The following is a 23,159-nucleotide window of genomic DNA, read 5'->3' on the forward strand; positions in this document are numbered from 1 at the left end:
TCTCCCTTTCACTTCCTTCGGGAAATACCATTCCCTGAGCAAGACCCTCACTGTCACCCTGTACAGAACAGCAGCCTCCCCTCACCCGCCACCATCCATCTCTGTCCCTCACCCTGCTTCCTTTTTCTCAGCAGCTATCACTGCCTACGTAGTATATACACCATGGTGCATAACTCGTGTTTATGTTTTCATCGCTCCCACTAGAATGTGAATGCCTCTGGCACCCAGCACAGCCCCAGCCCATAGTAAGTGCTCAATAAATATCTGTAGACTGGATGAAGGCTGTGCCCATTGTCCCCCCCGTGGGCTCCCACTGGCTCAGCTGCACTGCAGAGGCTCTGGGGCCTGTGGTGAGGCAGAGGCCTTGGAACCCAGGTCTGATTCCCTGGGGACACCATGAGGCCTGACCCAAGGCCATGTCCCCACGCCTCGGTGGAGGGTAAAGGGCAGCATTTCCCTCCAATCTGGGACCCTCCGGCTTCTCCAACATGTGCTGCCTCCCACCAGCCTCTCCCAAGTCTCACCGATAATTCCTTCGGTACCAGACTTGACCAAAAAAACTAAGAGGGCCCTTCTGCCAAAATCCCCACAGCACCTATTTACTAAACACAGTTAATTGCTTGAAACTGAGGAGAAAAAAACACTAGGAGAACAAACACACTAACATGTTCTGATTTGGCCAGTCACGCTTCTAGGCGGTGAGTCTTGGGACTACCTTCTTTCCTTCTCTGTGCCTCAGTTGTCTTACCATTCCAGGGGACAGTTACTGCTGTTTATGCAGGGCAGGGAATGAGACTCAGTGAGAAAGAACTCCAGTGGTGGGATGGTTGGTGTAAACCACCCAGAGCCCCCAGGCATTTGTGGGGTGGGCCAGGGAGGAATGAGGATTGAGGATAAAGAGGAGGAAAAGGAATTTGGTATCAAAAGATCTGGATTCATCTCCCTTGCTTGCCACTGGCCCAATATGTCACCCAGGCAGCCCCTGTCCCTCAGAAGCCTCTGTTTGCTCATCTGTACAATGGGTGGACGTGAGTGGCACAAACTCTAGCCAGGCGAGGCTGGCATCCAAGCCCAGGCTTCACACAGCAGGCTGTGAGGCTCCTTTGAAGTAACAGACCAAAGAGCTCTGGAAATGAGCTCAAGGGAGAGGGGCACTCCACCTTCCTCCTTTCCCAGTGGCAGTGGCAGCATAGAGATAGGCCTGGCCGCCCACTGCCCCCAAAGCCCCAGTGCTGTCTCCTCAGAAGCTGGGTGCAGAGAAAGTGGTTTGTGTTGCTTTGGCTTTCCCTAACAGCCAGGCTGGTTGCTGCCCTGGGATAGATACTTCCTCTCAGGAACAGGAATGAGGCCAAGTGGAGTCCTGGTCTCCCTGCCTGGGAAGGAAACCCAAGTTCAATGAGGACGTGTATTCCTCCAAGAAACACAAGCCAAGCCGAGCCATCAGGGCAAAGGTGCCTGCACCCTCAGTCCAGCTGCAGGCACCTCCTGGACAGAGCTGCTCCCTCTCAGCTCCTTCTTTCACCCTGTCAGCAACCGTTTACTGAGCCTCTGCTCTGTGTAGGCATGGCTGCAGGTGCTGGAGAACAAAGACATTGCATGAAGCTCACATTTGAGTGAGGAAAGCCACAGCAACCGAGAAGTATATCATATTTAAATGCCATCAAGAAAATAAAGTAGGGTAAGAGGGTAAGGAATGACAGGCCACTTTTAGACAGAGTGGTCGGGACAGGCTTCTCCAAGGAAGGGACATTTGAGCAAAGATTCAAAGGAAGGGACAGGACAAGCCATGCAGCAGGCAGCCAGCTGGGAAGAGAGGGTTCTGGGCACAGGTTGCAGCAAGTGCAAAGGCCCTGAGGTGGGCACCTGCTAGGCTTGTTCAAGTAGAGTGAGCTGGGGAAAGAGTGGGGAGGAAAGGTCACAGAGGGCGTGGTGGGTAGGATCACGCGAGGCCCTGTGGGTCACATTGAGAGCTTGGGGTTTTATTCCAAGAGATGAGAGGCAAGGCTATTGGGAGGTGTAGGCTGTAGGAGGGACAAAATGGGAAGTCCTGTGAGGAAGCAGGAAGGTAGTGAGGAGGTGATTGCACTAATCCAGGTGAGAGATGGAGGTGCGTGGGATTAAAGGGGGATACAGGTGGTAAGGGGTGGTCAGATTCTGGGTTTATTGCGAAGGTAAAGCCAAGAGGATTGCCTGGCAATACTGTGAGTGGAGAGGAAGAAAAAGAGAGGGCTCAAGGAGGATACCAAGCGATTTTGCCTGAGAACTGCAAAGGCGGAACTGAGATGGAGAAGATGGGACAGAGGCAAGCGTCAGCCATGGTTCTCAGCTGTTGTCTGCGTCTCTCTCTCTCTCTCTCTCTGTCACTCTCTCTTTATCTCTATCTCTAGCTCTCCCCTGCCACTCTTTTTATCCATTAATCCTGCCCCCAAGCTGTTTTCAGAGAAGGAAACGGAAGCTGAGACCCACCCAAGACTGCACAGCTAATGAGGGGCAAGCTCTCAGCCACTGGGCTCTGTTGTCCCATCACCACTGGGAAGAGTTAGATCCATCTGTTCATTCATTATGTCATTCACCCGATCCTCCCGTGCCTACAGTGCATCAGCAAGTGGGTGCTGAGCCTCAGCGGGGCCTGGAAATCATCAAGCCAGCCCCTGGGCGGTGAGGGAGACTCAGAAAAGGCACTGCGGGGCCACCCAGACTCATACACAGCAAAGCAAAAGTCAGAATGTGCAGAGGTTGGGAGCAGAGACTGAGTAATGAAAAAGCCTGGATTCAAAGCCAAACTCTGCAGCTCGCAGGCTGTGTGCTCTTGCACAAGCCCCTTAACCTCTCTGTGCTTCAGTTTTCTCATCTGAGAAATAGGAATAAGAATTATGTCCGCATAAAAGAGGGACTATTGTCACCCCAATAAATAAAAAAAAAAAAAAAGAGGGACTAAGAAGCATGAGCGCATCTGCTGAAATCCTTCTGGCTTGGGCTTAATAAGCGCTCCTACATTTTTGCTATTATTAGCATTAGTATCAGGCAGAGACAGCACTTGAACTCAGGTCTCTCAGTGTACGCTGAGGCAGTCAGCCGTCTGTCCTGACGACAGCAGTACCCTGCAGGGACCCCACACCCAGGGCTGTGTGGGGAGCAGCAGCTCTGCACAGCTGGGCTCAGTTTCTGGCAGAGCCAGATCCCCAGAGCCTGAGAACAGTGTTTAGGGCCTGACAGCGCAGTCCCACCCCTGACAGGCTCGAAGAGATGCTTGTTTGCCTGCTGAGTCACTGAGTCGCTAACTTCCCCAGGAAAGCACTAATTACAGCATGGCTCCCCCCCAGCCCTGGCTCTGTGATCTGTCACTGCCTCTCAGCTTCGGGGCACTGGCTGCTGTTTCTGAGCCAGTGCTGTCACCCACTTTGCTTCCCCTGGTGAGGTGAGGACAGAAAACAGAGGGATCCACAGATCAACCAATGATCTGGGGCTGGGCTCATGAACCACAGTCTGTTCAGCGGTTCTCAAAGTGTGGTCTCCGGACCAGCAACATCGGCAGCACCTGGGAGCCTGTTAGAAGCACTGATTTTCAGACCTTGCCGGAGACCTGCTGAATCAGCAATTCTGGGGGCGGGGGCCCGGAAATCCCTGTTTAACAATCCCTCCAAGTGACGCTCATGCCTGCTCAATTGGGGAACCACAGCTTCGAGTCCTGTGCGGCTATGGTGGAAGGGGTCGTGCTGTGAAGAGGTGATTATAACATGGGGTGCATCGAAGCCCAGGCTCAGAGAGATGTGTCTTCAAATCCAGGCTCTGCCAGTGTCTTGTGTGATTTTGGGCAGGTCATTTTTTACATTGAATACCTATTTATTGACAACCTTCTGTTTACTGCTGAAAGCCCTAGGCTTCAGTGGTGGAAGAAAACAGTGGTGATACCCAACATCTTTACTTATATTCACTCATTTAACCCCTACAAGAAACCTTTAGGTACCGTTCTATCATTACCTGAATCGGGTGGGTGATGCACAGATGGTCAAAGTAACGTGCTTTAGGGCTAGTCCGAGGCAGTGCTGGGGTTTGAGCCATAGGTGCGCTTCCAGAGTTAGGCACTGAGCCATTGGGCTGGCCTGATTTGTGGCTAGTTAAGGAAAACAGACAAAATGCAATAAAGACACATAACACTGGCAGGTGGTGATGCGTGCTTTGAAGTAAAATAATGTAGGCAAAGGGATGGAGTCCATTGGGGTGGGTTGGAGTGGGGGTGACTATTTTAACAAGGAGGTCTGGCAAGGCCTCTCTGAGGAGGTGACCTGTGAGCAGAGACTTCTCTAAGGCAGCGTTCTTGTCTGTAAAGCGAATTAATGGCACCCCCTCCCAGGTACGGTGTGAACATGTCACGAGAACATGCCTGTGAAAGTATAGTAGATGTTCAACAAATAGGAACTGTTGTTATTTGAAGAACAAAGTTCAAATCCTAATTGGCTCGGCCCCTCACTAGCTGAGTGTCCACGGCAAGTGACTCCATCCTTCTGAACTTCGGTTTCTGCAGCTATAAAATGGCTGCCAGGAGCCTTGGCGATAACCCACATACAGATCAGAGAACAGCGCCGGGGTGCGGTAAGGGCACTCCCTCCTCCTGTCCCCACCCCACTTTCTCTCTAGCCTGTCAGCAGCTCCTCTCTGGGGCTGTTGGTTCCCTGGTCCAGGCCGCCCAGGAGACCTTGCTGTTTTTATTTTTATTGTTCTGGCTCCAAAGCTGAGGCCTCTCACTCCAAATGGTTCCTCTTGCCCAGAAAAATAGGTCGTTGGCAGCTCCAGCCTCCTGACAGGCCCTACACAAAGGCGGCCTGGCGGGCCTGCCTGCTGACGCCAGTCCAGGGTTACGGGAAGTGAGGAGCTGAGCCCAGGCAGGGCTGGTGCCAGGCAGAGCTGGGTCCCTGCAGGTTCCAGCATGCCCTGGCAAAGTGACCCTGGTCGAGTTGCATTCTGCCTCTGGTCTTGTTTCCCCACCTTTGACAACACAGTGAAGTTGCTGAGGCTTCAGTGAGACAATGCATATGGAGGGGCCTGGCACACACAGAGGAACCATCACCCCACCTGCAGAGGCAAACTCCAGATATGCTCCCGCCATGGTTGCTTTCACACCTGTGCCACTACTATCTCTGGGATCAGGGTAGACCTGGTTATTCCCATTTCACAGATGAAGAGACTGAGGCTCATTAAAAAAAAAATTTTCCCTAGTCACAGAAGTTAAATTGGCAGCATCTTGGCTTCGAAACCCCTGACCCTCCCCTCCTTGAGCTCATTCTAGTCTTCTTCCCAGCAGGTCTTGGGCAACAGGAAGGGATATGATCTGACTTCTATCAAAGGATCCCTTCTGGTTGCTGAGTGGAGAATAGATGGAGGAAGAGGGGGGAAACGTAGAAAGAAGGTGCCCAGGTGGGAGATGGTGGAGGCTTAGACTAGGGCGGTAGCGGCAGCAGAGACGCTGATAAGTGATTTGGTTCTAGACGTGAAGACAAGGTCCAGCCAGTGGGATGTGCAGCTGACAGATTGCACACGGGGAGTGACAGAAGAGTTGGGAGCCACGCAGGATGGAGCCGCCTCTGGCTTTCCATCTCAAATCTTTCAGGTCTTCACTCAAACATCACCTCCTCTGAGGCCTTCCCTGACCCTCTCCCCTCTCATAGGCCCTCCTGGTCCCCTTGCCTGCTTTATTTCCTCATATAGCTTTATCCATGTCTGACAGACTAAATATTTTATGTACTGGTTTGTTTATTCGCTCCCACTAGAATGTCAGCTCCTTGGGGCAGGGGGTTTTGTCTGTTTTCTCTCACCTGCTTCATCCTCAGTGCTTAGCTCAATGCCGGGAACATAGTAGGAGTGTAATAAATACTGTTAAGTGCATGAATGAATGGTATATGTATGAAGGCAATTCAGTTTTAATCCAGGGCAGCCCAGGATGCCTCCTATGGAGGTGGCTGATTCTCTTCAATTATCTGCCATAATCTCGCTGTGTGACCTCAGACAAATTGTCCTCCAACCTCAGTATACCCAGCTGCCGAATGGTCTCGGTGACCTCCCAGGCATGATGGTCAGCCAAGGGTGATTTTTCTGTGGACTGAATCAGGAGAACAAGGCCCAGGCCTCCTTCTGGGGTGGAGGTGAGGATGAAAGGGCCCTGGTGTTAAGAAGCCCTGCTGGGTGCCTGTGCCCAAGTGCTACATATAAACAGCAGGTGGTTCAATAATAATCCTTCCCTAATCCTCAGTTTCCTAATCCCAGGCAGGTCTCCGTGTGTGTGTGTGTGTGTGTGTGTGTGTGTGTGTGTGTGTGTATCCTGGGAAATAGTGAATGGATGGCAGAAACTTCTGGAAGCCCAGGCCAGGTGCCTGCCTCATCGCTGACCTTCACCAGCTGCCCTTGCTCCCACTCCCACCCCAGGTGGATTCCAATGATGGATTTTCTCAGGACTCTCAGCTGGTCACCTTCATGGTCTTGGCCAGACGTGGCCTAAAGAGTTAGAGGTTCCCTACATCCCACTTCAAATACTAGGAGGACCCCAGAACAACCTCCTCACTGTGCTGATTTTACGCTCCCCTTCCTGCAGCCCACTCTCCACTAGCAGTCAGAGTGGCCTTTTAAACGCATGAATCAGACCATGGGGCTCCCCTGCTTAAACCCTTCAATGATTTCCTCCCTGCAGAATAAATGCAGGCACTTTACCAAGGCCTGCAAGGCCACCCAGCTGAATCCCTCTCCCCCATCCATCGCACATTCCCTCCAGCCACACTTGCCCCAGGGCCTTTATATGTGCTGTTCCCTCTTCCCCAAATCCTCACCTTGCTGCCCCTTCTTACGATTCAGCTCCCAGCTTCTCAGGGAAGACTTACCCTTATCTAAATGAGGGTGCCCTTCTCACTCTCTGAGCTCAATCTTCTGTTGTTCATTAATTATTTCTACTTGTCGACTTATCTGTCTTCCCACTAGAATGTAAATGTCTCATGGACAGGGACCTTGTATGATTCCCTGCTGTATCTCCCACACCTAAAGAAAAAAAATTTTCCCTTGTACTTCAAATACTGTCCAGAATCCTGTGGGCTCCCTAAGGACTGTTGTCAAACACTATACTTATTTATCAAATATTATGTAGCACTTAGGACATGCTAGGCACTCTTTAAAGTGTACAAATATTAATTCATCCAATCCTCACAGCAACTTTTTCAGGTTGATACTCATGTTAGCCTAAGTTCAGATGAGGAAACTGAGGCACAGACAGGATAAGCCATTTTCCCAAGTCTACACAGCTCATAAGAGGTAGCTGGCCGGATTTGAATCCAAGGAGTCTGGCCCATGCGCTCAGCAGTTGCGCCCTTCCTACCTCCCTGTCTTAATACACCAGGACTAGGCATCTGACAGGCAGGCTGGGGTGGGAGTGGGGGTGTCACTTTGCAAAAGTCTTCATTTTATTTAGCCTGGGAATCAGAAATTCAAACCTCGTTTCTACCCCAGGCCTTGCTCTGTGTCCTTAGACAAGTCCACTTCCTCTCTGGGCCTCAACTCCCTTTTGTTGCTTCATTCCTATGCTCTTAACAGACTCGCGAAGCAAAATTGGTTGTTGTGTATTTCCAAGTCCCAAACCCTCCAATTAGCAGAGGGTCTTGGACTCCTTTCCCTCCCACAGTCTGGAGTTACCTTTGGCCGGGTAACCAGCACTCCCACTGCCTATCACTGACTTGGGATGGTAGGTAGGTAGGTAGGTAGGTAGAATGTTGGATGGATGGATGGATAGATAGATGATAGATAGATAGATAGATAGATAGATAGATATAGATAGAGGCTCTGTCCTCTCCGAATACTCCAGGCCTCTTGCCTCTGTTCCCCTCCTTTCCTCTCACCTTCTTCATTATCTGTCATTTTCCCAGAACCCAGGCCTTCAAATCCTCTCTCTCCTCCACCCCCCAAATCTGCCACCCCTGAAAGAGGCACCTGACAGAGAGAGCCCACCTCCCTAGGGAGGCCCGACCCTTCCCCTGTAGTTTCCCGGGCCACAGCCCCTCTTCTTTCTCATTCTCCTCGCTGCGCCTCTTTTCCAGGCGGCACCGAAGTCCTTCCTACACACACGCTATTTTTGTATGATCACTCTCTCCTTCCTCTCCCCCTTCCCCCTACATTCACTTACTTCCTGCTTTTCCGTCACCTCGGCCCAGCTCTGAAAGAATCGGGGCCTCTTTGGCCCAAGCCCACCTCCAAGAGCGGCCTTCAGCTTTGGGGCACAGGGTCAGGGCCACTTGGGGAGGGGAAAAGGCAGACACCCCCATCCCCCCTCTACTCCCCCACTCCTTCGCGGCTTCCAGCCTCTCGCTAAAGGGAAGCAGGGACTGACCGCGACGGAGTCCGGAGGCAGGGGAGGCCGGGCGCAACTTCCCCAGTCCACCTTAAGAGGACGATGTAGCCAGCTCGCGGCGCTGACCTTAGACAAACAAGTTTGCGCAAAGTGGAGCGGGGGGCCCGGCCCTGGGCAGCCCCAGCGGCGCTTCCACAGCCTTCCAGCCCTCGCTGGCGGCGCAGGTCCGAGCCGGGCAGGCAGTGGGAGGGGGACGGGGAAGGGAGCGGCTGGGGACTGGTGACAGCCGCTCGGGCTTCTGAACTGGCACATTGTTGGAGGCGGAGGCTGGTCCAGTCCCCAGCCCGAGCGCGGTGGGCCGGCGGCGGGGGCGGGCGGGCCGCCTCCCGGGGCTGCAGCCGTGGGCCCGGGAGGGGGTTGGGTGCCCGGGCGGCGGCACGGGCGAGGGGCAACGCTGGCCTCCTGACCCGGCGCTCGACACCAGCCCTCGCTCCCTCCCTCCCCGGGGCGCGCTGCTGTAGGGCGCTCTCCAAGAGGGTGCCGGCGCAGCCAGAGACCTGCAGCCCCCCCGTGAGAGCAGGAGCGAGGAGAGGAACCGGGAGGCGGGAGGGGGCCGCGGCCGGGCGGGTGGGGGCCGCGGCTCGGACTGTGGCCAGGAGAGAGGCGAGTCGCCGACGCCGCTAGGAGCCCGGGCAGGGCAGGTGGGCAGCGGTGGGGGCGGCTAGCGGGGCTGCCGTCCGCCCTGGCTCGGGGTCCTCCTCTCTCCCGCGCTGTCTGTCTCGATCTGCGCGCCGCCTCTCTCTCTCTCTCTCTCTCTCTCTCTCTCTCTCTCTCTCTCTCTCTCTCTCTCTCTCTCTCTCTCTCTCTCTCTCTCCCCCCCCCTTTCTCCCCCTCTCTCGCCTTTCTGTGCCTCTGGCTCTCTCCCTGGCTCCCCTGGCTCTATTTCCCTCTCCTGCCGCCCCTCTCCGGCCGCCCGGGCTTTCTTTCTGGCGCGCTTGGGGTCTGTCCCCTTCTCTCTCTCTCGATCTTTTCGGGGGGTGGGGGGACGTTCTCCGAAAATCGCCGCCGTGACGGCAGCTCCTAAGCCGCTCCGGGCGCTCATTCCGGTGAGGGGGGGAAGCCCGGCCAGTAGGAGAGAGAGGGGAGGAGGAAGGGGGGGAGCCTTAGTCATTTCCCCGCTCCAGCCCGCGCCCGCCCGAGCGCGCACTCACGGCCGCTCTCCCTCCTCGCTCCTCAGCCGCGGCCCATGGAGCCCGCCGGCCTGGCCCCCGGCCGCCTCAGGCCGCTGTTCTGCCTGCTGATCGCCGTGTCCTGCTTCAGTACAGGTAAGCGCCCTCCCACCCTGCTGCTGTCCCCTAAACTGCGGAATCAGGCCCCTCAGCCTGCCACCGGGAGCCACTCGGCAATGTTAGCAGTAATAGGGGTAGAGATGCCTGCAACCAGGGTTACAGGAGCGGAAACCGAGGCCCAGAGAGGGCCAGCGACTTGTCCAAGGTCACACAGCCAAGGGTAGAACCCAGTCTCTCCCGACTCTGACTGTGTGGCACTGAGCTGGGCACTGGGACAGACATACCCAGATGAGTTGCTTCACCCAGCCCCTGCCCAATCTGGAGGGGGAGGCAGGCTGTCAGCATCTTTCAGAGCAAGGCACCCCTGGCTTCCCTAGAAGCTCTCTCCCTGGACTGATGCTTTCCACTTGTTTGACTTCAGGGTCTGAAAGAAGGGGGTGGGGGCAGAGGTCTTCCAGGTACTGCCTGGGATGGAACAGAAGCAGACTTGCAATAAGGGAAGCAGGAGCATTCCCTCTGGTACGCAGAGTAAAACAGTGTGAGTGTGTGTATCGGGAGAGAGAAGGGAGGCCACAGGTAACCCTGGGGTAAGCTGCTGTGGTCAACAGATCCTGATATGAAAACACTGAATTTTCCCCGGAGTTGCCAGAGCCTCTCACTGGATGGCCGTGCTCCTTGCTCCTCTCCTGCCCCACCACACCACTTCCTCCTGCCTTCCCCAGGCTGCCAGGCAGCTCCCTGCTGTTCAGGGGCTCTGTGGGGCTATTACCTGTGGCTCTGAGCATGTCTTTTTGTTGGCCTACATCAAACACCTGTCTCTCTCCAGCAGGCAGGCACTGAAAGCTAGCATGTGTTCACCAAGGGGTGAGGTCATCATTCAGGAGTCCTGCTTCTTAAAGGGGTTTTGCAAAACCATGGGTCTCCTGGGAGGGCACGGAGGAGGCTGAGAACTGGCGTTGAAGGAGTGGGGGGGGGGGGCGGTGGGAGAGAGAAATGGGGATCTTGTTTTTTGGTTTATTGAAGCTGTGTTGTCGTTGGCAGAGGGGTCTCTGCGCCTGCCTCTCTTGAGGAAGGAGGCAAAAATAAGCTCAGTGTCTCTCCCCCCACCCTTCCATTTGCCTAGAGACTGGTAACCATCTGAAAGCAGTGAGAAAGGGAGAACTAGCAGAGTGGGTGGAGGGAGAAGTAGGGCTAAACAGCTGCTTTTCTCTGCTCTACAGTTTCCCCTGAACCCGGGGATGCACGTAGGCATCCCCCCACTCCATCCCCGGGTCCTTCAGTTATAGTCAGGTCCTTGCTGGGCAGAAGGAAGCACGGTTATATTTCATATCTCTCTGGTGAGTGGCATCTCCTATCTGCTCCTTCCTGTCTGAGCTGGCCATGTACACCGTGCACAGTCCCAATTCCTGCCTTAGCATTCATTCTTCCAGGCCTGGAAATTCGTGAGTGTCTCTCACAGGTGCTTACTTTTCCTAAAGCAGGGAACTGGGCCCAAGCTAATTTCTAAATATCTGTTCCAGACCCTTCTCCAACCAGGACCCTGTGGTTCAGTTTCTGGCAAATGAGCGGTGACACTGGTTAACAAGTGTTCAGATGGACAGCCTGCCTTTCCCGGGGCGCTGGCTGGGAATACCACCACCCTTCTTGTGAGCAAATCTCCCCCTTTTGTCTATAAAAACAATCTATAAAATGGTAAAGATTAGGCCATAAAACTTCCGTTCCAATCCATTCAGCATCAATAGCCTGAAAAAGTGGGAGCAGCAGAGGGGCCAAGATTAACTTTGAAATAAATAAATCTTAGGAGGTGAGAACAAATTTCTTGGCTGAGTGTGGTGGGGAAGGGATAGGGTGTCGCCACATAGCTGAAGCCTCCCAGCATCCTTCACTTCTACGGGGTCCTGGTCATGCTCTGGGCTCTGGCCTGGAATTCACCAGGTTTGGCTAACGGATGGGGCTTCAGGCCCCTTCCTCAGTTGCTCTAAGTGTGGAAATTATGACAAAGCAGAACAGGCAGGACAGAGGGTAGGAAGGTAGAAGGAGGCAGTTGTCCAATTTTCTAAGAAAATGGATTTGTTTGAGTGAGAAACTCAAATGTCAGGCTTAGGAAGGCGGCTCTGGATTGAATGACTAGTACTGTCTCAGCCAGAACTGTCAGCTTGGGAGGTGTCACATGACTGCTGTGGCTTCACATGGTCACTCTTTAGAGGGGGCTGGTCATGGGAATTATCTTGGTTGGGGGAGGCAGGGGGAAAAGTTTCTAAAGATTGCTTTTAGTACAAATGCCGCCAAAGGGAAATTCTAAAACGATGCCAGTGAAGTCACCAACCTGTGTCTTGGAGTCAATGTGAGGTCTGTTTCTTAAAACAGCTTCACTGAGGGAGATTCTGAGACTGGGAGAAGGGAGGGGACCAGGGCTTGGGGACACCTGGGCAGCCTGATTCTGCACGAGCAGTAGCACCTGACGTTGAACCTGCTGGCTCCTGGCTTAGCCCCACCTACGTCTTGGGATGTAGGAGTCATCGAATGGGCCGAACCTAGATGAGCTCCCGTTCACTCCTTGCCCTAGCTTGGAGAAGGCCAGGCCAAGCTGGAGTTCAGGCTTTGGGGGACAGCTGGGCCCTCTGATGAACCTTCTGACTCTTTGGTAGAGGGTAGCAAGCTGGTGGCTCCCCTGTACTTTCCTAAGTGGTAAAGTTAATCTCACTTCCTCTTTCACAAAAAGAGAAGGGCGTGGGGGGGCTTTGGCTGTGATAAACTCAGGCTATTGGACGGTCCTTCAAGCCATGTGTTCTCTGGGTACTTTCTGGCCATTAATGATTCCTTTACCAGCCCCGTGGAGACTCAGGGTGTGATTCACTCCTCAACTTGCAGTCACTTGGCACGTATGAAGTCCTGATGTGAACCATGTGTTAAGAGAAGCGAGGAGCCCCAGTGTTCTTTGACTGTTAACTGTATTCCTGGCTGTGTGCTGACTGCCTAGCTGTGGAATCTTACCCATCAGCAAAGCACATCTTGAGTTGGCTATTATCCTCATTTTGCAGATGAGGAAAATAGAGTCCAAAACTGGAGAAGTAACTTGTCCAAGGAGTAAGTGGTCGGGAGCCTGGATTTTGAATCCCAGCCTCCTAGCTGGGTAGCCTCTGAGAGAAGACGTTCACTAACTTAATCAGGATTACTTAGTCCAAGCTGGAGGGAGTGAGAGGAGGGAGTCCAGGCTTAGATGGAGGTTTGTAGCAAGGTTCCTTCTGGAACAGAAGTTTTCAACTGAGTCACAGTCGTTTCTCTGAAAATACACTGAGGATGGAAACACTGACCGCCCCTTGGCCCTCACCAATGACAACTCATGGGAATGATGTGGCTCCCGTCAGAGCCCCCGATCTGGGCTGCTGAGCTCTGGGGCCCCCAGAGCTGGAATATTCCTCCTTGCATCTATCTTCCTGGTGCCCTTTGCGACAGATGGCGAGGGGGGCGTATGAGAGGAAGGCAGTCTAAAACTGTTGCACAGATCCCACACTCACTCGCTTGCTGCTTCCAATGGCTCCGTGCGACAGGTTATTTTTTTATTTGTAGTCTTAGACTGACGGAAGGTTCCCCCACCCCCCTCTTTTTAAATGTGCTCAGATTTTTTGGCCTGTCAACACAACTCGGATCATGTCAGTACCCTGCTCAAAACTGTTGAGTGGGTCCAAATTTTCTTTAAAGAAAAAAAAAATGCACCAGTGCCGGAGCTTCCTCCCATGACAGGACTTATTTCTCAGCCACATGTTTTCCAAAGAGCTGACCTATTGAAATGCTGCAAGATAACCAGGCTTCCTCCCTGCAGGCCATAGCTTTCCTGGCTACTTAAGCTCCTTCGTACCTAAAAGACCCTGAGAAGTCCCACAGTTGTAGAATCTCCAGTCAGACCCTATTTCCTCCCGTGTTCCCCAAACATATGACCAAGATGCATTTGGTTTGTATAACACCCATCAACATGCAGCCTAACGCATTTGGTGAATGCTTTTGTACAAATCCATGCCCTTTGCTAAACTCGCTCGTGTCTCTGCCTTCGTTTATGCTGTTCCTGCCATCAGAGAGGCCCTTCCCTGCATCCCCTTATCTCCATATGCCCCAATCCTACTCATCCTTCATGCTCCAAGGGATCTCTTCCTGCTCTGAATCCTCCAGCAGGATTGTATCTGATCCTTCCTGAGGCTATGTATGGCTTTCCCTTTGTTTTATCACCCATAGGTATGCATGTTTAACTCTGTCACCTGGTTGGCATGGTTTTCCTGCAACGTGGTGGTCTTTTAGCCTCTCCACGTAGAGACACAGCACAGCCCAGGGAGTCACAGGCTTGGGAGCCAGACCCCTGGGGGTGAGTTCCCAGCTCCACTATATACTTGGACAACTTACTGAACCGCATCTCAATTTGCTCATCTCTAAAACAGAGGTGACATCAACAGCTGTGTATCGAGGATTGGTCAGTGACTGCGTGTGTGGTGTTTGAGGCTGTGCCTGGCGCATAGTGGGCACTCAGTGCACGTTAGTCAGCGTCATCGTCAGTTTTGTTCTGCTTGGATTTCCTCATCTGTAAAAGCGGGACTGACTCTAATGCACCTACGTAGCACAGCTCCTTGCACAGAGTGGGTACTCAGAGAACAACAAAGCAGATAGGGGAGTGAATGTCATCAGCCTGAGGTTTTTCCCTGTAGCTTTCATGCCAGCGGGAGGTAGACAAGTTGAGCAGAAACCCAGGCTGTGTGATTTAATTGTCTGTTAGTGCAACTGAGCGCTGTGGACACAGCCTGCCTCTAGGTGTCTCCGTCCTGATCCACAGGTCTGGAATTGTGGATTCCCAGAGATGGAAAGCTGGAGGGGGCCTGAGAGAGCCGTCAGTCCTCTCATCCAGGGCAACACTGAGAATACTGATGCCTGAGGAGAGGAAGGGACAGGTGGGCTCACACAGCAGATCCGTGGCAAGGCCCTCAGTCCGGAGAGATGCAAAACAGCAAGGGTGGGATGCCAAGTCCCCTGTGGTCCAGGGCGAGGCTTGTTAAAACTGGGGTGTACTGTAAGTTTCCATTATTAAAGTTAGAAATCTGACAGGATGCCGAATTGCATGGGAACATACTAAAGTAATAATAATGGGAGCCATCATTTCTGGCCACTTATCTGGCCCGGCACTTGGCGTGTCTGATCCCAGTGGGACTGCCAGTAACCCTGGTTGGTGTGCACAGTTACCATTAGATCCCTTTGACCAATGAGGAAACAAGACTCAAAGTAGAGCGACTTGCCCAAGGCCACGCAATAAGTGGCAGAGTCAGAACAATTGCACAGTCCACGCTGTTAACTAGACGTCACTTAACCCTGTTTGACAGGTAGGGAAACTGAGGCCCAGGGATGCTGGCATCCTGCCTTCTTGGCACGCCTCATATTTCTGTCAATCAGTGTATCCTCCGGGGAGGCAGAGGAGGCAGGTGTTCCCAAGATGTGTTTCCGTCCCACGCTGAAGAAGGAAGCATCTCTTTTCACAGCTGAAACTGCTTTCCTGTTAACTTGGGTGTTCCTGGGCAGGTCTTCTGTCGGAGCCCTCTGCAAGGTGGATTTTCTCTGCCAGGTGTCTTGCCAGGCCTTCAGTCCGGAGAGATGCAAAACAGCAGAGGTGGAAGTCGGAAATGATACAGAATTGGATGTTTGTGTCTGTAAGATTTCCTGGCACATCCATTTGGGGGCGCAGGGTGTTAGATGGCTGCAGAGCCAAAGGAGATCAGGTGTCAGATCAGGAACAGGAGGCAGACTGGAAGCAGGGAATGAGCGAGGAGCTTCTAGCCCGTGGGACAGCCGGCGTGTGTGGGTGCTGAGGCCATGGGCGCAGGGCCATCTCTAGTGCCCCATTCTTCAAGTGCACAGTGTCCTTCAGAAATGGAAGCTCGTGGTGGGAGGAAATAACTCGCTGCGTGCGAGGCACAAAGCTGGGCCTTGAATCTGTACTGTCTCTTCCTCATCGTTTTATTTTAGAAAATTTCAAACATTTGCAAAATGAGAAGGAGTGGTGAAAGGAACCCCAGCTTCAACACTGACCTGCCATTCTTGTTTCACCTGCCTACACCTTGCTGGGAGTAGTATTGTAAAGCAAATGCTAGACATCGGGTATCATTTCATCCATCACTACTTTGATGTGCATTGTTGTCTAATCCTCTCAATGAGACAAAAAGCATGGAGTCTTTCATCCCCATTTTACAGACAAGGAAACTGAGGCTCCCAAAGCCAAGTTAGGCTCCTCCCAAGGCCACATAACCAACTAGAGTTAAAGTCTGCCCCAAGCCTTGGTTTAACTTTGCTGTCCTTATTGTGGTCATTTTAATTATAAATATTCATTCAACAAATATTTTTGAGCATCTTCTATGTGTCAGGACAAGCTCTAGGTGGTGGTGATACCACTGTGGATCAGACAGGCAAAAACACCTGCTCTCATGTTGCTGATACTCTAGTGAGGAAATAGAAACAGACCCAATAAACATTACATCAGGTAGAGATAAGTGCCATGAAGAAATCTACAGCAGGACTAGGGAATAGGATGTTAAGTGGGGACAGCCAGAAGGCCTCTCTGAGGACAAAGGCCTGAATTAAAGAGGGAGCAGCTGTGGGACTATCAGGGGAAGAGTACTCCACATTGAAGGAATAGCAAGTACAAAGGCCCTGAGACTAAAATAAGTTTGCTACGTTTCAGGAATAGCAAGAAGACCAGTGAAGGCTGGAGTGAAGGGAGACAAGGGGTGAGGAAATGAGGAAAGGTCAGGGCTAGAGCAAGTAGAATCTGGTTCATTGAACACCTGACATTGAACACATCGGGACATGTGATAGGATCATTACTTTGTACATTATCTCATTTAATCCTTACCACAGTTCTTGAGATGGAAACTATTATTATACCCATTGGACAGATGAAGAAACTGAGATTCAGAGAGGTAACGTGACTTGCCCAAGGTCACACACCTTGTAAGTGCAGAGCTAGGATTTGAGCCCAGGCCCGTAAATGCTGCAGCACCCTTATCACTGCTTTCCTGCTTCCACTCTGGCCCTCTTCAGTGGTTCCCACTGCCCTTAAAATAAAATCAAACTCCTTACTCATAAGGCACAGCATTCTCTGAACCCCATCTTACTCTGCAGGCTCCTCTCCTACCACACTCTCCTTCCTCTGTGAGTTGCAGCCATAGTAGCCTTCTTTCTGGCCCTCAGCCATACCAGCTTCTTTCCTACCTCAGGGCCTTTGCACTTGCTGCTCTCTACTACTGAAACACCTTCCCTGGCCTTTGCTTCCTTCATGTTTCAGCTGCAATCTCACCTCATCAGAGATGTGTTTCCCAACCACCCCAATCTAAAAGCAGTTTCCCCTTATTCTCTATCATGGCACCAAATTTGTTTCCTAGCACTCCTAGCCATTTCTATATTTGTTTCATTACTTTAGCCCTGTCTCCCCCACTGGGATATAAGCTACATGACAGTAGGGACAATGTCTGTCTTACTCACTGATGGGCATGCTGGGACCTTAGCAAAGGGTCTGGCAACAGTGGGTGGGTTAATACATATTGGTTGAATGAGGGGAACAGAGGGTACTAAGATCCCCATTTTAAGGTAGAAGCTCAGAGCTACGAGGTCACATAGGCAGTTACCCTGGTCCAAAAGCAGAGTTGTGCTCTAACTGCTATGTAGTACCTTTGTGGCCAGGGCCATAGCCACATCACAAATCTCTGCCCATCATGCTGACATACGGTCCTTGGAATATCAGGAAGTACAAAAATAGTGTCAGATGGGGAGAGAAACCCCAGAATTTGTACTTAAAATTGTGGCCACACAAAATGAGCAGACAGACCATGAAACATGACACAATCAGTGCCACACTCAGCCAGGGTTTGGTCTGGAGGGTCTGACTCAGGGTCAGGCTCCCCCAAACTGGTCCTTCATTGCACAAGGCCGTCTGGTACTGTGGGTGAAGACACAAGTGAAGTCAGACCATGACCTTGACCAAGTGGCTGTACCTCCCTGAGCCTCAGTCTTGTCCTCTGTGAAATGGGGGTAGTGACAACCTTGTCTTGCTGGTTCCTGTGGAGATTTGGAGAGGCCTGTCACGTTCCTAGTAATGTCGGTACTCGATGCTTGTTAGCCAGTATTACTGTTACTGTTATTGTGTGTGACCATCATTTCATGGTTTGGGTTTAGAAAGAGCAGGTGGAGCTCTGGCTCCATCTCTTACAGACCAGGAGACCTGAAACTTACTACGCTGCCCCTCTGGGCCTCTGTTTCCCATTCTGTGAGAGCTTGACTGTTCTCCTGCAGGTCTCTTCCAGCCTTAATGCTCCAGGCCAGATACCCATCTCGATGACACTCCAAAACCCCTCTCTAGCAGGGAATGCAGTGAAATGGGTACACACTTTGGGTTACATTCCTGAATTATGAATCCAATATGTGCTGCTTACTGGCTGTGTGCTCTGGAGCAAGTGTCTTCCCTGCTCTGAGCCTCAGTTTCCCCATCTGCAAAATGGAAACATTACCACTGTTTCCTCCTGCGTAGGAACTATTGAGGGTTAAGGGAATTAAGAGCCGTAGAAAGTGCTTTTGCAAGTTGCAACAAGTGCTATAAAAGGCATCAGTGAATAGTGTCAGGTCGGGGAAAAATCTCATCCAGAGACTGTCTGCTGTCGGCAGCAGAGTGTGCTGAAACCTTGGCAAATGCCATTTAATAAATGTGTGTCGCTTTTAAGGGGGCCTTTATCTCGGCTGGGAAAATGCGTGTGCGTCCTTGGCAGCCTGAGAATCCAGAAGCTTGAGCTGGAGGGGACCCCCATCGCAGGGAGAAGTGATCACACACGAGCTCTGATGGCAGACGATGGTAGTGGCAGATGTCTGTGTTTGAGTCCTGCCTCTGCCCCGTCCCTGCGTCTCAGCGTCTGAGCTTTCTCACCTGTAGGAAGGGGATGGTGACAACAGCCCTTGCCTCACTTGGCTGTGGTGACAGTTAAATGAGGACTTCCCATTATCTAGCCTGATCCACACCTTGTACCCACAAGAGCATGGCTGGGCAGCACCAGGACCTGTCCTAGAGGAGCAGTTGAGCCTAGAGGTTGGAAGAGCACCACCTGGGATCTCAGTCTTTCCAGGTCTCAGTTTCTCCCTCTGCAAAATGGGGAGGTGGGAAGATGCTCCTAAGGTTGTCGAGGCACCAAGTGCAGTGCATGGTGGGTATTAGTGTCCCTGCATGCTCTCTCATCCTCACCTGGTCCCTCTAGGCCGGGTAAATACAAAGGCCATTTACAGCACACACACAGAGGTAGTAGTTGTTTCCCTCCTATGTTGCAAAAAAACCACATTGCAAGCATTTCTGCATCACCTCTGGGTCCAGTCTAAACCCCACCAGCATCCACCAGGGCCTTTGGCCCTCCCTGCCAACGGCATGCTCAGCCTGCTCACACGTCCTGTTCCGAGTGTTCTCATGCATACGTTGGGGCAGAGCTTGTTTTGCCTCGGAGAGAATCCTCAGCTCCTCAGGCTTAAAGCTTTGATCATGTGTCATCCCCTTCATCCTGAAATATCTGCTACGTGGTACATAACAGCTGCCCTGCATTGAGTGCTCTGTGCCAGGCATAGCGCTGAGATCTTTACGTACATTGGTCTGTTTCATCCTCAGAACAACCCCAGTTATTAGTGTCATTCTCATCATCATCCCTGTTCTGCAGATGAGAAAGCAGAGGTCCAGAGGGGTTTAGACATTTCTTGTGGTCGTGTCAAGTGGCAAAGTTGAAATACAAACCAAAACTATATTCAACAAATGCCAGGCACTGGTATAAACCTGGAGGGTACCACAGGGAACAAACCTAAGTCCCTGTTCTCAAAGGGCTCATAAGTAATCTAGCTTGGGAAGATGGACACTAAAGAAATTAACAAATACATAATATGTTTGGTGGTGGGTGCTATGAGAAAAATGAAGCAGACCAAGGGTCATTGAGGGGGTAGTATTTTATACAGGGTGACCAGGGAAGACCTCTCAGACACGACTGAAGGAGGTAAGGGAGCCAGCGTGCAGATATCTAGGGGATGAGCGTGTCAGATAGAGGCAATGGCAAGTGCAAAGGCCCTGAGGTGAGTGGAGAATCTGGCATAACTAAGAACAAGGCTGTGGGGTCCTGGAGGTCACTGGGAGGATTCTGGGTCTCATTCGCAGTGCAGTGGGGGCTGTAGAAGTGTTTTGAGCAAAGGAAGGATGTTACCTGGCTCAGGTTTCAGAGGCTCCTCTGGCTACTGTAGGCGTATGTGTTGGAGAGAGGGAGAGGTGAAGTGGAGGTGGGAGGCCAGGTTAGAAACTGAGGTAAGGATCCAGGTGAGGAATGGTGGTGCAGAAGAGGTGGTAAGAAGAGGTCAGAGCCTGGCCAAATCTTGGAAGTTGAGCTGGCAGGATCTGCTAATAGATGGGACATGGGGGGGAGGGGAGTTGAGGAAATGCATGTAGAATTCTCAGCCCAGCTTTTCTGTCACTGACTGACCATCTGATCACTGAACTCTTCTGGTCACTGTGCGACCCTGACCTTGGGGAAGAGATGGTGGTATTCCTTTGTTTACAGATGAAAAAGTGGAGGCTTAGAGAAAGGTGACATTGCCAAGTCACCCTGCTAGGGATGAGACATATGGGTCTTTTGGCCCCAGAGCCCAGGCTTTAGACTGTGTTGGTATCTTAGAAGTTTTCTTGCTACCTTGAGGGGCTACGAGGGTCTAACCTTTCCCTGCAAGCATATGATGCACTGCCCAGTTCCCTGAGTTGCCTGGTGTGGGGGTTGGGAGAGAACACCCCCACCTTATTTGCAAGGCTCCATGCATCCTCTTTTTTGCTGGCTCCAATGCAGGTGGTAGCTTCTACCACAGCACCTGGTGTGTCTCTGCATGATGGGTTTATACAATGGTAGCAGTAGACTGTTCTTCAGATGGCAACGGAGGCCATCCTTTAATGTGCCAGGTTAGCCCAGTCCCCGGCTTGCCGTATCCCAGCTTGCTCAAGTCAACAAGCACATCCCAAGGACTCTGTCCTGGTCCTTGGATTGTCCAGAGCCCTTTTCTCTCCTCTGCACCTTTGCTCATGTGGTTCCCCTCTCCTGGAATGCCTTCCCTCCTCCCCAGCCTCTGTCAGCCTTCAAGTCCCAGGTCAGGGGCCACCACCTCCAGGAAGTCTTCTCAGGTTCCACCCTTTTTCCAAGACCCCATCGCCAAGCCTCTACTTGCTCACTGATTGCTCTGCATGTGGTTATTGCCCATGTTCAAGACAAGGGCAGGGATTCATCTTACTTGGCTCTGTGTCCTGCGGTATCTAGGACAAGGCCTGGCAGCAGAGCGCAATTTGAGAGGGCATGAATGAATCAGTCTGACTCCAGAGAAAAAGCAATGCCTGGCTGCGGCTGTTGGAGCCCCAGTACACCTGCTTTGGAGCCCTGAGCTCGCTTGGGAACTGCAGAGTCCTCATAGCCATCCACCTGTGCAGCCCCCTCCAGGGTCAGCCCAGAAACCATCTGTCCCCCACCCAGGGTCGTGAGCTCCAGCAGAGCAGTCTGGGCTGGCCTCTTCACCACTGTGCCCCGTGGCCACACATAGTAAGTAGGTGTCAGTAAAGGTTTGAGCCTCCGCAAGGGCAGGAGCCTGTGCCAGCTGCCATGCAGAGCTGTGCCCACCAGGACCTGATGACAGACTTGAGGGAAGTGTCACTCCTAGCCTCCTTCTTCTCTACACCTATGTGCATGGAAACTCACATGAGCCAGGCATGTTCTCAGCTGGCTGTGGACACGCAGGATGTACAGAGACGCTGTCGTCCCTGCTCCCCAGCACTTATGCCAGCGTACCCTGTCACATTCACACTCATGCGTATACCACACCCATGGCACACATGCCCTCCCTGGCCCACACCCTGTACACACACACACACACACACACACACACACTCTCATGTACACATCCCACCACGTGCTTGTCTCTCCTGTACTCCCCTTCCCCCACACACGTGCATGTGCACCCCAATGCTCACATCCCTCCCAGACATCTCGTCACACCCTCAGGCACAGACACCCCCTCTCATGCCACTGACGTGCTCACACACCCAGGATGCCTTGGTTCAGATATGCTCCTTCACACCCTTCAGCCCTATTCACTGGCGTGAAGACGCCCTCTGAGCTGACCTGTCACACATTCCTGCACACATGCATACGCCCACTGTGTACACGGCCCCCGAGGGCCCCCCGTGCACATGTGTGTGAATGCTTGCACGCGGCACTCTCAGGCACGGCTGTGCATACTTCCACATCTGCTCTTTCACTCCTGTGTGCGTACTCTCCTTCACATTCCTGCACTCCCCACTCTCACCCACAGCCATCAAATCATAAGCCAGAAGACACCAAAGGCGGCACCTGATGAGGAGCTGCTGTGCTCGTGAAGTGATAAACAAGCAGCCCCCCTGGGATGGCCAGTGATGATCATGACTGTGGTCAGGGAACGGGGTGCCGAGCTGCCCCTGCTGTGGGGGCCGGGGTGTCATCTGAACCATCTTGTGAGGCCGCGCCTCGGGCACTGCCAGAGCTCCAGCCATAGCCTCCCAGGCCCTGGGCTCCTTGAGTTTGTGGAAACCTGATGGGTGGCCTCCAGCCTGTCCCTGTGCCCCTTGCTCTCGTGGCTCACTGCTTCTGGGGGATGGACAGGTTCCCAGATGAGTGACAGTGAGTGCCATCTGGGCAAGGTTGGCTCTTGGGAAATGTCCATCTCAGCTTTGCTCTCTGTACCCCGATGAGGCAGGCTTCTAGAGGAATCCCACCCAGGGATCACAGAGAACCTGTTTCCCTCCCAGCAAGTTTCAGTTCTAAGTTTGTTATTAACACTAGAAAAGCATCCATGCTTGTTTTTTCACTTCTAATGAAAATTGTTTTCATCTTTTCTTAACTCAAAAGCTACACATGGACATGGAAATTTTTATATATATATAATTATATATTATATTTATATATATATAATATATATAATATATATGTATATATAAGTACCGGGGATGCCAAAAAAATGTACACAAGTGGACACTTTGGTCAGCGTTGCTCAAGCAGTAGTTCGCCGTAATCAGAAGTGTCTGGACGCTGATGGTAACCACTTTGAGCACCTCTTGTAATTGCAGAAGTCAAATGCGACTTGTATTGATCTTTTGTTATCGGTATTGAGTGTTATATCGATATTGAGTATTATAATTTTAATACAGTTTTTTCCTTTCTTAATATGTGTATACTTTTTGGGGACTCCTGTGTATGTGTGTGTGTGTGTGTGAGTGTGTGTGTGTTTCGTGGAAAATGCATATATATTTCCAACTGATGGTCAGTTCTCAGCCCCCATCTTAGTGCAGCTCTCACACCCTTCTTGGCCTGTCTGAGGAAGACACAGGAGACTGGGGTGGTAGGAGCTGGTCACTGGGAGAGGGTGGGAGATGGAGTCAGAGATGCCAGCAGGAGCCACTTGTTTAAGGCGTTGGTGTTAATTCCAAATGTAATCACTTG

The 23,159-nt window shown here is 52.1% G+C and overlaps 1 protein-coding gene across 8 annotated transcripts in view; it reads left to right on the plus strand.

Moving 5' to 3' along the window:
• Nucleotides 1-8,237: 8,237 nt before the first annotated feature.
• The window catches only part of LOC117015735 (tyrosine-protein phosphatase non-receptor type substrate 1), a 40,039-nt gene continuing 25,117 nt past the window's right edge, over nt 8,238-23,159 (plus strand). The window contains exons 1-2 of one of the 8 annotated variants that reach the window (XM_033094458.1): nt 8,238-8,256; nt 9,561-9,648. In XM_033094458.1, the coding sequence (XP_032950349.1) occupies nt 9,570-9,648 (79 nt within the window). In that variant the 5' untranslated portion in view covers nt 8,238-8,256; nt 9,561-9,569. The other 7 variants (XM_033094453.1, XM_033094457.1, XM_033094456.1 and 4 more) reach the window with 7 other exon arrangements.

Source organism: Rhinolophus ferrumequinum, chromosome 23 (genome assembly GCF_004115265.2).
Source record: "Rhinolophus ferrumequinum isolate MPI-CBG mRhiFer1 chromosome 23, mRhiFer1_v1.p, whole genome shotgun sequence".
Taxonomy (NCBI): domain Eukaryota; kingdom Metazoa; phylum Chordata; class Mammalia; order Chiroptera; family Rhinolophidae; genus Rhinolophus; species Rhinolophus ferrumequinum.